At 35.8% G+C, this 16,714-nt stretch overlaps 1 protein-coding gene across 3 annotated transcripts; it reads right to left on the bottom strand.

The window, feature by feature from the left end:
- Positions 1-485: 485 nt before the first annotated feature.
- Positions 486-16,318, bottom strand: loxl3b (lysyl oxidase-like 3b). 3 transcript variants are annotated; one of them, XM_065297114.2, is made up of 17 exons: positions 16,074-16,318; positions 14,142-14,473; positions 13,859-14,022; positions 13,168-13,385; positions 11,934-11,990; positions 10,866-10,943; positions 10,442-10,646; positions 9,737-9,917; positions 7,879-8,033; positions 7,010-7,180; positions 6,436-6,591; positions 4,784-4,943; positions 2,473-2,716; positions 2,250-2,365; positions 1,587-1,723; positions 1,363-1,474; positions 486-1,239 (listed from the first exon to the last, which is right to left on the bottom strand). In XM_065297114.2, the coding sequence occupies exons 2-17, from the start codon at positions 14,467-14,469 to the stop codon at positions 1,166-1,168; spliced, it is 2,556 nt and encodes an 851-aa protein (XP_065153186.1). In that variant the 5' UTR covers positions 14,470-14,473; positions 16,074-16,318; the 3' UTR covers positions 486-1,165. The 3 variants fall into 3 exon arrangements, with proteins under 3 accessions (XP_065153186.1, XP_065153183.1, XP_065153185.1); XM_065297111.1 differs by lacking the exons at positions 6,436-6,591; positions 10,866-10,943 and having other exon boundaries at positions 16,074-16,315; XM_065297113.1 differs by lacking the exons at positions 6,436-6,591; positions 10,866-10,943; positions 11,934-11,990 and having other exon boundaries at positions 16,074-16,314.
- Between the last annotated feature and the right edge of the window lie 396 nt (positions 16,319-16,714).

Genomic DNA, 16,714 nt, shown 5'->3' with positions numbered 1-16,714 from the left:
GTAGGGACATTACATATTTATTTGAAATATTTTATCAGCTTATTTTTAGCAAATGCATACCTTTCACAAGGAAAACCAGTTTAATTTCGGTTTCAAGATAAGATGAGATGCTATTTGGTTTAATCATTTGTAAATATAATATCATATAAATTTGTTTTATTAACATATATTTAATATTTGTGTAATATTAAACAGTACCTGTCAAAATTATTTGTAACATCCATGATTAATAGTATTGTGGACTGTTATCTGGGAATAACAATCCTGCAAATGTCGCGACTGGCCAATCAAAATCAGGCATTCCAATGAGCTGTGTATTAAGTTTTGTTAACATGTTCCTGTGCATTATGTTTTGGTGACAATTTTGTGTTTGCTTATCCAAATCTTCTATCTTTATAAATGACTACATACATGTACTGTATGTTTATTTTTTTAGCACAAATATTTCATTTTGTATATGACTCATGAAACTTGAAACACCAGTATTTCTATTACAACTTTAAATAACACTTTATTCCATCTCTAAAAAAGTGTAACATGAATGTTAGTTATACTGTAGTACGAACACATGAAGCATAATCGATTCGGTTAAAAACACAGCGTGTGACAGTCAAGGAAGCATTGACAAGTTACACATAACAAATTAAGACTTGTGTTTCGAAAGTAACAAGATCCTATGTTGCGTCTGAGCTTTAAAGCATAACACTGTACATTCACAACCTGAAACAGCATTTAAACGTGAATGATCATCTGGGGTACAAAACATTCAAGTATTTTTAACTCACAGCGACAACAACTCATTGGCTGTGTGATGCACCAACAAAGTTTGTTTTAAACCTTTAAAAAATAAGCACCTGAATGTTCTGTAAACAAATACAGCAGGCTGGACCACTGCACAGCCTATGGGAAATGTTCATTTGGCATCTGATCTTCAAATGGTTACAGCCATACTCAGCTTATCAGACTAACTGTAAAAAATACACCAGTTTAGGACTGCATCTGTGGTGTTCAATAATTACTCATGTTAATAATACTTCTGTTCCTCATGTAAAAACATTGGGTTTTCAGGTTTTGGGGGTTCTGTAGTGTAAATAGGAAACTAGTTTCAGGCTAGTTTAAATGAATAAATATTTGACTTCCATATTTTCTCAATATACGAATGTAATTATGAGATCTGGTTGTTAAGCTGTCCGGGGTATTTTTCAAACTTTCTCTCAGCCTCTTCACTGAAAGCATCGCCTGTATTAAAGAAATTGAAAAATTCATCTTTCAGTATTCTGTGTAGCTTGTAAGACATGCTCAAATTAGTATACGTCTTCTACTATTTAACAGTATGAACACAGTATGCAATGTATGTCTCACCAATATGGCAGTTATGAACCCAGATCCTGTGGCCATCATATTTGCAGTTACATTTCATGGCATTATTTGTGAAATCACTTTCAGAAACCTCATAGTTTGGATTTATCACAACCTGGTGGATTGCAAAACAAACAGATTTACAGTTTTTGACATTATAGGACTATATAGGCTAATACTGGCTGTCATTTGTTATGTAAGATACTCATTAATGGTGATGATCTGACCTGAAGGATATAATTTCCTGGTTTAACATCAGTAATGTCGAGCCACTGGCAGTCAATGTCATGACGATACAAATCCCAGCATCCCACCGTGATGCCTTGCTCACCAAAGTTAGCACACGCATATCTCTTAGAAACACCTATTTATAACAGATCAGAGATAGATTACGTACAAAAAAACAAAACTTAAAGGAAAACACCAAAGTTTTTCAATATTTTACTATGTTCTTACCTCAACTTGAGATGAATTAATAAATACCTATCTTTTTTCAATGCGTGCACTTTTAATTTTTGTACAGCGCTTCTTGAATGTGTTGGCATTTAGCCTAGCCCCATTCATTTCTATGGCTCCAAACAAAAGTTTTATTTTGTGCCACCATACTTACTTGTGTAAGTACTCATGTAACAGTCTTTAAATAGGGAAAAAAAATGGAAGTGTTTGGTCGCTTCTAAATTCATTCCTGTTTGGATCCTAAGGAATGAATGGGGCTAGGCTAAATGCTAACACATTCACGAGTTGCTGTACAAAGATTAATAGTGCACGCATTGAAAAAAGATAGGTATGTATTATTTGTCTAAGTTGAGGTGAACATAGTAAAATATTGAAAAACGGTGGTGTTTTCCTTTAAAACTAAAGTGTGTTTAGATCTACAATATATATTTTACCTTCTTCACAGTCTGTGTCTTCCAGGCAGAAACTGGCTTTGTGTCCTTCTGCTACCTTAGTGCCATTGGCAGACAGCAGGTCATAGTGTGTAAATACATCCATACTGTGATAGTGCCTGTGAAGACACACAGTAATATAGAGAAAGACATGTGGTCACCAGGGGAAGTCCTAAAATTGTGTTTTATTACCGTAAACAAAATATATCTTTTGTTGTATAGTTACCCGTGGCATGCGTGCCAAACCCAAGAGTGACGGCCAGCTTTGGGTCTGAAGTCAGCCCGGCCGACGTTGTGTATCTGTGAAGAGAAGCGAAGCAGGCGACGGTGACCGTAAGGCCAGTTAGCTTTAGCAGCGCTCTTGGATAGACAGTCCTCTTCTGCTGCACAATACAGCATGTGTAACGGTCTGTCCTCTATATACGCTGTCTGCTGCACTAAAGGTGCATTCAACACTAGATCTGATGCAGCTGGGGAAATAAATTGAACATAATAACACATCACATTAGTTATGGATTAGTTATACAGTACTGTGCAAAAGTCTTAGGCTACCATGCTACCATTAGATTAGTTGTTTTTGCAATTGTATAGTGATCATAATATAATTATTTCTCAGTTTCTTTATTAGAATACAACTTGAACAATAGCAGGCAGCTGCAGGATCTCTTAAACCGAAATGAAATTAAATCCTAATTTATAATTGTAATCGAATGACTTCAGTCTCCTCAAAAAAGCTCAAGATGTGTTTCGTGCCAAGAGAGGTCACACTAAATACTGACTGATGTCTGAAGAAGACATTAAGTCCTGAAAATTGTTTTGTTTTTAATTTTGTGTACATATTTCCTGTTTTCTGTTTGTATCTTAATAAAAGAGTGAAAAATAAATATGGATGGACATTAAAACTTTGCTCAAACAACAAAGCTGGTGGTGGTGGCCTAAGACTTTTGCACTGTACTGTATGTGACCTTATATCTGTGAAATACAGGTCTCAAACTATGGGAGTAGGAGCATCAAAGTTTGATCTTTATTAAATATATCATGGTTATATTTTTACAGAATGTTTTTTTACATTATGTAGGATGATTCTGAAATTTGATTTAAGGGTTTGTTTCTGTTTTGATAAAAGCATCTTATGTGGGTGACCAAATTGGATTTCTGAGGTTTATTGTCTGAACAAACAGTTTGCTTGGTGTGCAACAGTTCTGAGAAAATGATATGTTATCTCATTTGTCTACATAATCCACTGAAGTATAAATCAATTCAATCCCAGACACTGTCCAAAGTGATCTCCAGTAATTGTATGTGACTGACCACGGCTATACGTCAATGGAGTGAACTTCTGTCACCCATAAAAAAGATGATGAATAACAACAACAACAACAGTTAAGACAAACAAATATTTGTGAAATGTCATTTTAAGGTGAAAAATACGCAGTTATAATATAATTTATAATGTTATACACTTCTCATCATTTTTCTAATGAATAGTTCTTTGACTAAGTTCTTTTGTTGTAAAGGATCTGAAAAAACTTTAATGTTTGTCTTTAATAGAGCTTGTATTTGTGCCTCATCTGAGGCCAGAAGAGTACATTGTGGCACTGTGTCCAGAAAGAAATGATACATTTGTGCCAAACAGTTATATGAAATCCCACTTTGGGGAAAATCATGTTTTATAGTGTTTTATTTCAGCCACAATTTAGCTGTCTGGGACCAATTTTGAAATCCTAAAAGATTCCTGGAATCTAAAATCTGCCGTCTTTGATCGCTAGTTTGACATATTCACAGACAGCCATTTAATGACCGTCGCGATCAAAATTATCCTCCGACAAAATTCTGGCAGTGTCCAAGATTTTGGGACACAATCTTGCTGTGTGACATCTCCCTACGACAACCGGCAGATCAAGAACCAATAGAAGCACAGAACCCGATGACGCAATTAGTGCGACAACAACAAACCAACGCAGACAAATGTCGAAAATGTTGAAAAGAGCCAGTTCTATGACGTAAAACTACGGCCGCGTTTGTTTGCATGGGCCCAATTTTTAAAAGTCTTTAAACTCATACAGTCCGACATTGATGGAAACTAAGATGATACAGTGTGACATTGACTTAACTACGATCTTAATCGCACAGTGTGGCAAGCAACAATCCTAAAGCACTATTTAAAATCACACAGTGAACAACGGCCTTAATTTGCATATTCATATTTATGGTCCGAGCTGTGCGATTGAGTAAAGGTGAGGACCAATTTGCATATTCATAGATTTGTGTATACTAAATGTGACAAAGCATGAAGAAATTACTGTAAAACTTTTACATATGCTATCGTGATGCTCAAAGATGAGTTTTAACTGATAAAATTCTTGACCACAGGGAGACTTTAAAAAAAGAGCATAAATCATCACACTCAGTTTGCAGATGTAACACGGAATATGGAAATAAATGTTTACCGTGACCTTGCTGTCATGTGACAGTATAGATATAATGGTTATTGTGTGATTATGATGATTATGTGACATATGTGTGTTGTAACTCACTCTCTGAGCAGATGACTCCTGCTGCGAACCGAGCGGCCGCTTTCTGACAGGTGACAGTTTTGTGGTGTTGGCACTGACTGAGAGACATCTCGTCTCCAGTGCATTTCACTCCACTCCTGATCATCTCTGTCACATTACTGCCGTCCCAATACCACGTTTCCTTAGCAAATGTGCATAAAAATACACAAACAAACATAGAAGTGATGAGAAGTTATACACAAGGAGAATGATGTGGTTATACATTTTTAGACTTAGAACAAAACAGACGGATACAAGTAAACAAAGCCATACACAGCCATATATATACACACATAAACATATATATATGAAGAGTTTTGTTGCAAAATGAGATAACTCTGTTTTTAACATTTTTGTCAAAACATGTTTTTTATTATGTTATCATGTTATTATTTTGTTTTATGGTGCTACTTATCTGTATTTTTAAATTAATATTGTTGTTACAAACATATACATTTCTTTCTTCTGATGAACACAAAGGAAGAAAAGTTGTGGTTTAAAAGAGCATATTTTTTATTTTTCTTGTCAAAAATGACAATCGTTTCGCTAGATAAGACCCTTATGCCTCGTTTGGGATCATTTAGAGTCCTTTGAAACTCTGTTGAAAAAAAACTGTTAAGTGTTGAGTTAAGTATTAAATGTTGGGCTCTATTAAAGTCCATTAAAATTAGAAAAATCCTGCAATGTTTTCCTCAAAAAACATAATTTCTTCTCGACTGAACAAAGAAAGACATCAACATTTTGGATGACATGGTGGTGAGTAAATTATCTGGATTTTTCTTTTAAGAAAATGGACTATTCCTTTAAGTGCTATAATTTGGTCCCCAGATCAGCTCATTTACATTTAAAAGGAAACACCCAAAAATGGCAAATTTTTCCTCACACCTACAAAGTGGCCATTTTAACATGTTATGATAAATTATCAATACAATATTTTGAGCTACAACTTCACATATGTACTCTGGGGACACCAAAGATTTACTTCACATCTTAAAAAAGTCTTGTGAAATGTCCCCTTTAAGCAAAACATAATTTAATATTTTACTACAAAAAATTGCTGCCCTAAAATGTTTAAGTTCAATAAATTGGCTGTGCAAGAAATTTTAAGACTTTTTACTATCAGAAATAAAGGTACAAAAGCTTTCACTGGGGGGTACCTTTCCCAAAAGTACTTTGTACCTAAATGGTTCATATTAGTACCTCAAAGGTATTTATTGGCACTTCAAAAATACTTCACATTGGTACCTACAGTAAATTATATATTAGGACCTTTTTAAGGGTCCTGTCCCAGCTTTTTCCTTTATTTCTGACAGCATAGGTGATGAGTTGCCATAACTTTAAATAATGTAAAAACATACTTATTGATCATTTTGATCTTGACAAGAAATATGACTCTGACATGTTCTTGACAAAATTGGCCACAATGGCCAGTTGTTTTATTCCTAAGGAGACCAACTTCATGATTCAAAAATGAGGCCACCATTAGCTCTTCTATAGCCAATACAGTTTTCCAACCTCAAACGTGCTCTGTTTATGTTCCTGACACTCATCTACGTGAACCAGCTTAATCCTCAACACATTCCTAGTGTAAGAATACATATATAAGAATATGTGTGTTCATGATGTGTACTCACTGTAATAGCATGCATGCTGAAACCCAGCCCTAGCTGCCTGCATGCCACCATGGCTTCTTTGGTGGTCCATCCCTCACTGCATATACTGCCCCAACGTTGCCCCACCCGCACCTCCACTCGCCCTTCATACTGCGAACGCCCACCTGACAGACGCACCTGAAAACACAACCTACGCCACGTCAAGACACATATCTCACCCCCTTGACCAGTATTTCTCTCCTGCCCTTCGCTGCTTACTCACATACAGACAGGCTTCCCTAGTGAAAAGACCAGTTTAGAATAGCATGAATGTCTGTGCTGGTTTATGCTGGTTTGAGCCGAGTTGACAAGTATGCTAGCTAACCAGCATCCAAACCATGACATACGCTGGTGACTGATTTTTTCAGCAGGGTTGTTTTCTACATGCACTGACTCTGTGTGGGTATGTCCTGTGTGTTTTCAAAGCTGAGACTTTGAATATGTATGTGGGTTTAAGAGTGTAAGCCAGCACCATCAATTGGTTTTGATGGTAGCGGATCGATCGAGGACATTGTTAGCATGCAAGTGTGTGCTGCCGTTACTGTTAGCATCCTACTTGTAGGCCATGGTTGGCGTACCCAAGGCCCAGCTGCCTGCACACAACCATGGCCTCCTTAGTGCCCCAGCCTTCTCCACAGATCAGGCCCCAGCGCAGCGTCCCGTTAGTCTGAGTTTGTAACACCTCCACCCGGCCCTCGTAGCGTGTTCGCCCCCCTAAGATGCGCACCTGAGCAGGGCACAACCAGGGAGGAGAAGTAAGGGAGAGTTTAACTTTCAAACCACACGGGAGACTGGGGCTAGTTGTCACGTTGGGACTTCAGTGTTTTTTAGGGCATTCATTTACAGTATATGATGGTATATTGCTTATATGATGTAAAGCTACAGAAAAGATGCAGAACTTTGGTTATACTGTACAGTTGATGTTGTCACAATGGGAACCTGATAGCCCACTATATGGTATTTTGTAGCAAATAAGCAGGTTAAGCAGAAATATCTAACTACTGTTTTGGCAAACAGAACTTGCATAGTCACTAGCGTGACAACTAGCCCCAGTCTTCCCTACATAGAGAAAAAGTGCATGATAGAGTATGTAACAATGTTATAAGACAATGTTAAACGTGTTGTGATCTATCATTATAGATTACAACAGCTGAATTATTTCTGCCATTGTCTTTTGGTACAATGTTAACATTCTGAGTCATTCATTTTGATATTTAAAATGAATATTGAGCATTCATCAACATTATTCATTGACTTTCATTTGATTCTTGTATTCAGAAGCAATAGATACAAGGAAATGTATAGAGTTTTGAAAGCACAGGAGGAGAGACTGGCCTGATATGTAAACACTGCATTGTATAAACATACTTTGGTCTAACAAATAAACAACCAAAAGAGAGTATTGTTTGTGTGGGTTGCTCTGACCGTTTTCTCATAGCCCATATATGGGACATTACAGCGAACCGCTGCATCCTCGGTGTGTTTGCAGTCCTCAGCAGTGATGTTTTTATAGCGGCAGTTCCACAAAGAGCGCTCATTCCCTGTGCACTGGACCTCATTCATATGGATGGGCCCCAAACCTAACAAAAACATAGGAACATAGACACATCAGCAGGAAAACATGTGAAACATACTGACAGCTGCTCGCAAACACATCTGAACATATAATAGTATCTTACTTTTATACATGGAGATTTAATTCTACTTAATTCCCCCAAAAAAGATTTTTTGTGATGACAACCAGCAATCCCCATATGGCAATTTTTTTACATTTTTGAATTTGAAAATATATTTAGTTTTAACCTTCATATATTAACATATATATTATATTAACATGGCAATACATTCTTTTCTAAGTTTCCAACCTATATGGCAAAAAAAATATTTTTCCTGGCCAACACATTTGTTTAAAATGTATAAAATATAAAATTGGTTACAAAGTTACCAAAATATACAAAAAATGCCAAAAAATTTATTGGTGAAAATTTGATTTTTGTAAACACATTTCAAAATATTTCAGTAAATATATTTTTAAGCCATTCTTTGTATATTTTAAAATATATTTAAAATTATATTTGAAAATATTATATTTTTATAATATATATTTATATATATATATATATATATTATATTTTTATATATTTTTGCCAAAAGGGGCTGTACAGTACATTGTTACATACTCATCATACAAATGCACATAAATAATGAGTTGAAAGTATATATATAGTGAAATTTGAGGACAGACTTTATGTTTGCTTGACAAAGTCTGGACTAAAAGGTTTTAAAAATTGTTTTAGATTTGTTAAAGGTTATGTGTGTAAATTTTAGCAACAAATATGTCGTCATTTGAGACGACATAGGAACGAAACGCTTTGTAGAGCTGCTTGTCCTTTTAGGGCTACTGTAAAAACTTTCATGTAAGGGGACCCGTGTGGTATGGAGATAAAAACGGTTTCATTATGTAAGGTCTTTATACACCACTAATAAGATTTTTATTAGAGCTGGGCAAAGAGTAATCTAGATTAATCGCATACAAAATAAAAAAATTTTTTTGCGTAATATATGTGGGTTGTGTGTAATTATTATGTATATTTAAAAACACACACATAAATATAAACATTTAATTTTTATATATATATAATTTTGTATTAATTTATGTATAATATATAAAAATATAAATAAATATATATACAAATGTAAATGTTTCTTAAATAAATACATGAATGTGTGTGTATTAATATATAAGCAATAACGCAATTACACACAGCATACACTTTTATTTTGTATGCGATTTATCTAAATTAATCTTTGCCCAGCACTAATTTTTATGTATATAATATTGCAGTTCTGTCAAGAGATCCTTCTAAAAGTTACACAACACACCTTTAATTTTGATAACATGTTTTAGTACGATGCTAGAATGTTTTAGCTTGTTTCTAACATTGTCTGAACAAAATAATAATGTAAGATAAAAAGATCACAGAGTAATATACATGTGATGTATAAGAGAAAAACACAGCTAGAAAGTTGCTTGTCTCAGTGGTTCATAATACAGTAAAGGGGTTATTATACAACAATATTTAACCACATAATGTCGTGATCAACCAATCAGAGTCAAGATCTTCAGAGAGTCATGTAATAAATAAGAGGAATGATTTAGAGATGAGAGTTCAGATCACTGGTTTGATATTAAAGGCATTCCTTGCATTCCATCACTGCAGGCATAACTTAATCACACTAGATTTACATTCACAAGCTTTTTATATCTCCATCTCTTCCTCACCTTGTCCCATGCGGGCACCTGTCATTGCTTCTTTGGCAGAGCCGAAGCCCAGCTCTCTGCACACCACACTAGCAGACAGCAGGTTCCAGCGATCATCACAAACCGTCCCCCATTCACTGCCCTTCAAAACCTCCACACGGCCCTCATTCTGCTTTACTCCGCCCTTCAGACGTACTGTAGACTGTTCAGACAGAAAGAGATGGAATTAAATAGAAGTCATGAGAAATTCAAATTGTGAATCTTTACGTTCATCAAAACGTTTTTATCCAAAGCAAGTTTTTATCCAAAATGTATACATGCGCTGCTAATGCAATGCTCTACCACTGAGATACAGAAGAACTTACACCAAAGAATACATGATGTCAGTAATTGTGTTACCTGGGATCGAACCCACATGATACACATAAACATCAGTGATGGATACTCTTAATTTGTGCCCCCAATTTTTTTTAAAGCGGCCCAACTAAGTTTGAACACTGACAGTGACATGTAAGACTAGTCTTACATATTTTATATGTAGTCTTACATATTACCTACATAACTTCAAAACGGGCCAATATTGTCACTTGCTGCTTAATTCTCAGCATAAGGAGGATCATTATAAAATTAATATTATAAATATTTAAAATTAAGGAGGGGGTATCCCACTTGCAATCTAATAGAGGTGGGTATCTGCATATACCCTGCACTACAACATAAACATACCAAATTTTTGAGTTTCTTCCTCATGCCGTTCTGTGCAAAAAGTGGTCCAGGTATACAGCTGACCACAGCCGGCATACCTCCAGAGCACGACTCTGTGGCATTGCCTTTGTTAAACTCCAGAGGACAAGCAGCTAAATGAACCTCTGTACCCAAACATGCCACTGAATGAACCAGGAAACTATTCTTCTGCCGCTCAGCGTACAACCTAAAAAAAAAAAAAAAAGAGACATTGAACGTGGGAACATTTACAAGGTTTCACTTTTTTAGGTTCTAGAACTACCAGTAATGCTGCTTTTCTATTTAACAACAACCACAAGGCAGATCTATGCATGATAGACTATTCAAAACAATGCAAATGATTACCTTTACAGTACAAAAACAAGGAAAGAAAACATAATTTTTCTTCTCCTTTTACCAAGGTTACCTTTCAGCTGCAGCTGATTTGCCTGGTTTAGGCTTAGAGCTAGTTTTAGTGATAGTCTTAGATTTGGGGGATTCCGGCCTGTAATGCAAACACTCATTATGTCGTGTAAAAATGTCTTGCAACATTCAACATGCAGGCGCATAAATATACATCTGCATGGGAAAGAGAGAAATATAAGTCTTTATTGTTAAATTAAAAAGTTATGTTATAAAGAACAAACCAAGTAAAATAATAAATATTCTGTAGATTTCAGTAACTTTGTCAATATTGTAGGAGAGAAACTACACTGTAAAACATGAAAAGTTGGATCAACTTAAAAAAATAATTAATAAATAACTTAAAATTTTCACTTAAACATATAAGTGGAAACAACTTAATTTTTGTAGGTGTTACCAATTAAAGTACTTTTTTAAGTTGATCCAACTTTTACTTTTTATAGTGTACAGTGAAAAAGTATTTTTTTTTTGTGGTGATTTGTCTTTCCCATGCATGTTTTAGATACACTAAAACAAGCACACATAAACATATGTTAAGTGATGGCAAAAGGTCAACAAGCAGTCTATAATAGTTAGCAGAAGGATAAATTAGTGTTAGTTAGCATAAGCATGTTGTTTTTGTCCCGTTGAGAAAGTTCACAAGCACAGCCTCATCACAAAACTATGTGAGAAAAACAGATGGCAATAAGTTCTTCAGTGGGAAATGTTTTGTCCGGCTCATTTCCACCATTCTCTCTGAACCTCCATCTCGGATACAAACATGCCTGATCAACTTTAAAAGGACTTGCAGGTAATTCACTACAGTAGTGTCTGTACTGTACCACAGTTTAAATATAAATGCGATAATTCTGCTGTGCAAAGGCAACACCTGACCAAAATTGGATAGACTACGATCTGTCTTGTTGTGACAGAGGCGTTTGGTTCAGATTGTGTAAAATGCATTTTGCCTTTGTGGTGCAGAATTGAGTAAAAAGTTTGTACTTAAAGAGTTAGTTGGACAAAGACTAACTACGGTATATACTCTAGGCCTCTAGGAAAAGAACACTACTGGTTTCTTTCCCTCAGATGGTACCTGGTTCCTGCTACTTTTACTTTAGCTTTTGGATCAGCAGATCTCTTTCTTAGATGCCTGTGGAAAGCAGGGAAATATAAGGGTCAAGCCCACAAACGCAACACACTCTTTCTTTCTCGCTGTCCAGTTCTGGGCAGTTCAGATGTGACTCAATAGTCATCTTATATTAACTTCACTTACAGTATCTAACCAAAAAAATAAAGCATTGTATATACAAGCGAAGGGTAAAAATAAAGTTAAGAAATTATTTAAGTTTTACAGTTTATTACCCTTATTCCCTATACCACAACCCCAACACAAGAGTTGGTTATTCTATTTAATTTTGACTTTACCAACAGTAATAAATAAAAAGGTTGCCAAAAAGGGACCATAACAAACCATAAATCGGCCTGTGCTTTTACTATTCATAAATGTATAATTTTCCTAATAAACTGATGTGGGGTTATGGAAACATCATCAGTCACAGTGTGATACTGATTTAGGAATGTGGGGTTGGTAATGTTGTATATACTTCAAGCACTCAATAAAACAACACATGGAAAATTCATGAATACAGACGTGAATACAATCTCATCTTCCTTCCACAAATACTTATTTATTTGAAATACACACACACATTGAATAATAAAGTTTGTGCAAGGGTTTGGCTTGTCCTTATCTTGAAAACCACTGCATCTGTAAAAGCTTCTCAATGAAAGATCTGTAAGTGTGTCTTTGTAAAGGCAATGAGTATTTACATAAGGCTTATACCTGTAAGTAAAACATTATTGTAAAATTCCACTGGATTTGAAGCATGAGACCCTGATACTGCGCTTAATCTACCCATTGGTATATTGTATACTGTTAGTGTCCTTGCATGTGTTTGTTTGTGGTTTACATTGTGTATATGTCGCAAAGCTAAACCACATTTCACAGATGGCTGGGAAAGTATACAAAATGTTCTCTAGATAAACTGACACAGCACGGCAAACATTTACACATTGGGAAACACACACACACACACACACACACTCGGAAATCAGAGCAGTATGTCAATATGTAGATTTGGTAAGTAAGATAAGTAAAAACAATTCACCGTGTATAATTTCTCATTGACTAGTCTGCTTCATTGTACTTTGTCACACTACTTAAATGAAACAGATTATATTTTGACTTTTCCTCAATTTAGCCCACTGTGAATTTTGTCTCTGCCTGGGTTTTTCTAGTCTCATGTGATGCACTCATAGGCACTCACTTGTAAAAGTTTTTGTTGACCTTCCGCTCATGGGGGAATCCCATCATGCCACAAACCACACGTGAATTTTTGGGGGTCCAGCCATTATCGCAGATCTGAGACCAGCCGTCCTTATACTTGACCTCTACTACTCCCTCTGTTATGGGCATTCGCTTAGCTGCCCCGGTGACCACAGGACGCAAGCGAACCTCCTCCACTTTATTCTCATCCACTTGCACCTGAGAGAAATATAATAAACTGAAACCATATGGACAGACAAACAAGAACATGTGCAAAAATCTTGTGAGATGGGGGTTGTAGTCAATTCCAGTTAAGCATGACTAGATAATCAAAACAACATGTAACACGTGCATAGCTCATGTCAGCTCGATATATAACCCTAAAAGGAACTTTTAAAATTGATTAATGTACGCTTGGAAAAATATTTCAATATAATAAAACTATGTTCACATTTTTATTTCTTATTTTTAAAAACTAAATATGTCATATAATACTATATATATATATCACAATTTATTTGCAATCTTTAGAAATAAATATGTTTGCTTTTCTATTCATGCATTTGACAGACGCTTTTATCCAAACGACTATACGGCGCATTCAAGCTATACATTTATCTGTATGAATGTACCTGTGTACCTACTGTGATCACATTTGTCATATCAGCCAGTGGGTGTGCCTTATATTTTACCTCTATAACATTGGAGTCTTTGTATCCAGGCAGTCGCTCATCTTTACAGATCACTCCAGCATCCTCATCATGAGTACAGTCACTGTTACCCCACCCACGAGACTTACACACTGATATACTTCTCTCACTGCCACTACATTGCACATTGTCAAGCCAAATCTTACCTGAAAAAAACACACAAACTCCTTCCTGAGCACATGGTGCATGCATGCATGTATAATATAACATGTAATTAATAGTATGTTGAATATTTCCTGATTGATTATTCCTAAATGCATGTTACCTGTGCCCTTGCCGTATTTGGCGCTGTGTGTCCATCCTGTGGCAGACACAAAGCCAAGCTGGCGACAGAGGACCTGGGCATTGGCTAATGAGAAGTCATCGTCACAGATGGTGCCCCATTCTCCCTTATAAAAGACTTCAATTCGACCCTCATTGTGCTTCCTGGGAAAACCAGACAGGCGAAATTTCAGACTCTCTGGTCCCTCTTGCGTTTGTGATGTCGGTGTGGGGGTCGAGCGCACTGGAGGTGTGGTTTGGGCAAAGCATGATGGAATCCAGGAATTAAGTAAGAAGACAAGAATGTGTCTCCACCAATAAGAAAGCTCCATGACTCTGTGGAGGAGAAAATGAGAAAAATACACTCATTTGATGATGGACAGAAGCACACTTACTATGTGAGATTTATCAACAGATCAAAGCGGTTGGCTATGTATCCTAAATTCCCAACATACTCTTGTAGCATGCAAGAGCGACAATGACATTAACTGTATCTGACACACATATTAACCTGTACTTATACACCATGAGCTGTAACAGAAAATGACAAATAAGCTGGCCTGACCTGGCAAAAAAGATTTTATATAAAGTCATTTAAAGTCCCCAGTCTCTCTCTCCACACAGTAGTCATTCATGTATTACTTCCAGATGGTATACTAACTGACTGAAGCAATAAAAACACTTTAATGAGCCACCCACCGACTGCAAGATTGACTTGACTCACTGGCTCATCTCATAATCTTGATCATAATATATAAATGCACAGAAATAATGATATAATATATAATATAGTGAAGTCTGAACACTGTTGACCACAGGAATGTGAACCTTTAGTGCCATCTCTGCTTGCTTTTGGGTGGGTACAAACAGTACCCATTACCTGTTAAAGTTACATGACAATGGACTCATACACGTGTCTTCTCTCATGCTTTAGGACAGGCCAGCATAAAGCAATATTTCTCAACCAGTGACCATGGGCTAACTAAAGGGCATCAAGATGAATTAAAATAACAAGAATTTCTAAAAATCTAGATATTAATATTTTGTTCATTTTGTAACAAAAAGGCTCTTTCTAGTTATGCCAAGCTCTTTATTGAGTGGAAATAGTGAGGGGGTGAAACTTAATGAATTATGAGTCTTGCTTTAGCATATAATTATAAATGTGTGTAAATTACAGTAAAAATACATTATTTTAACTAAATAAAGACGGCAAATAAAGTGTCACATGTCTGAAGCTTGTGAAATGTGTTTCAATGCGTTTCAATAAATGAATTTTCCTCCAGTGAATGAATCCAATTTACTTCAGACTGGCGCGCAATTGCAAGCAGACCTTCAGTGGCTGAGAGTTTTTAACAAAACCAGACTAAATAGATTACATTTAATATTATCCTATAATGTTAATAAATTCCATTTGTAAACTATATATGTCTAAAAATGAAATCATTAAAATGTACTTTTACAGATAGCACAGACAAATTTGGATGCCGTAGAGGTCATGGCCCGTTTTACTATTTAATATCAAGTCTATTTACTTGATGTGTTATAAAAGCAAACAGCTGTTCATGTATTTTCTCCATTACAATGACCACAAGTCCATTTCAACAAAGTTAGCCTACCAATAGATGACCCACTTAAAGGACAGTTGACCACTGCTGTCCATTCACTGACTAACGTTAAACATAAAAAAGCAACGCGCGCCAATACCATCCTAGGCCTACATGTCATATGAACATATAAGTAAATACATCAATCTTTTATCTTTACTATAAAACTGATGTAAAAAGTGATGGAGAAACCACACCGTGCGAGTCAACAGCACAATACTTATTTAAACGGAGCATTATTTAGTTATTTAGCAGGATTTATAACATTTTGCAGAGGAGTCTCTATAATAATGCAGCCAATAACGAATAAAGAGGTCATAATTTCTCCTTACCTTTTGTTAATTTAGTCGATTTCTGTAAACACAGTCTTGGTCCACTGTTTAAGAGAAGTCATGCAGAAAAGTCGTACGTTACGTGCTGTCAGATCAACAATGGCTATAAAGCAGCAAATAAAAGGCGCATAATGAGCAGCAATAACTTTGGCTGTAATGGCAGTTAAATCGCCAGCTGGACAGTCGAGACAGAGATGGGAAAGGCGGGACACGGGGGGAACAAGAGAGAGAAGGAGCGAGAGGTGGGGCTGACTCGTGGACGACTTCACGCGAATGAAAAGGGGCTGGATTTATTTTTGGAAGAAACACATAGCCCTTTCACAGTTCAGGGAAAGTTTTTCCTATACTTGCTTAACGGAACGAAACGTTCAGATGCTCACGTTTTACGTTTGTAACCTTGCACGCACATATTATAATCTGAACTGTAATTTTTTTTACAATTTATTTAACTTTCATGACTAGTGAGAAGTTGCTACAAATTATAAAAAAGTTTAATTAGCCTAAGTTATTTTAACTTTGTTTATAAAATTTATAACAACTCCTCACTAGTCAAAAAAGTTTCAATTAATTTAAAATAGATTAAGCCTTAAAATGTAAATGCAACAAGGAATTGTAAAAGTGTGGGTGAAGAAAATAATCAA

This window comes from Paramisgurnus dabryanus, chromosome 20 (genome assembly GCF_030506205.2).
Source record: "Paramisgurnus dabryanus chromosome 20, PD_genome_1.1, whole genome shotgun sequence".
Classification (NCBI taxonomy): domain Eukaryota; kingdom Metazoa; phylum Chordata; class Actinopteri; order Cypriniformes; family Cobitidae; genus Paramisgurnus; species Paramisgurnus dabryanus.
Note: the sequence above shows the minus strand (reverse complement) of the source record. Positions and strands in the feature narration are given on the sequence as shown.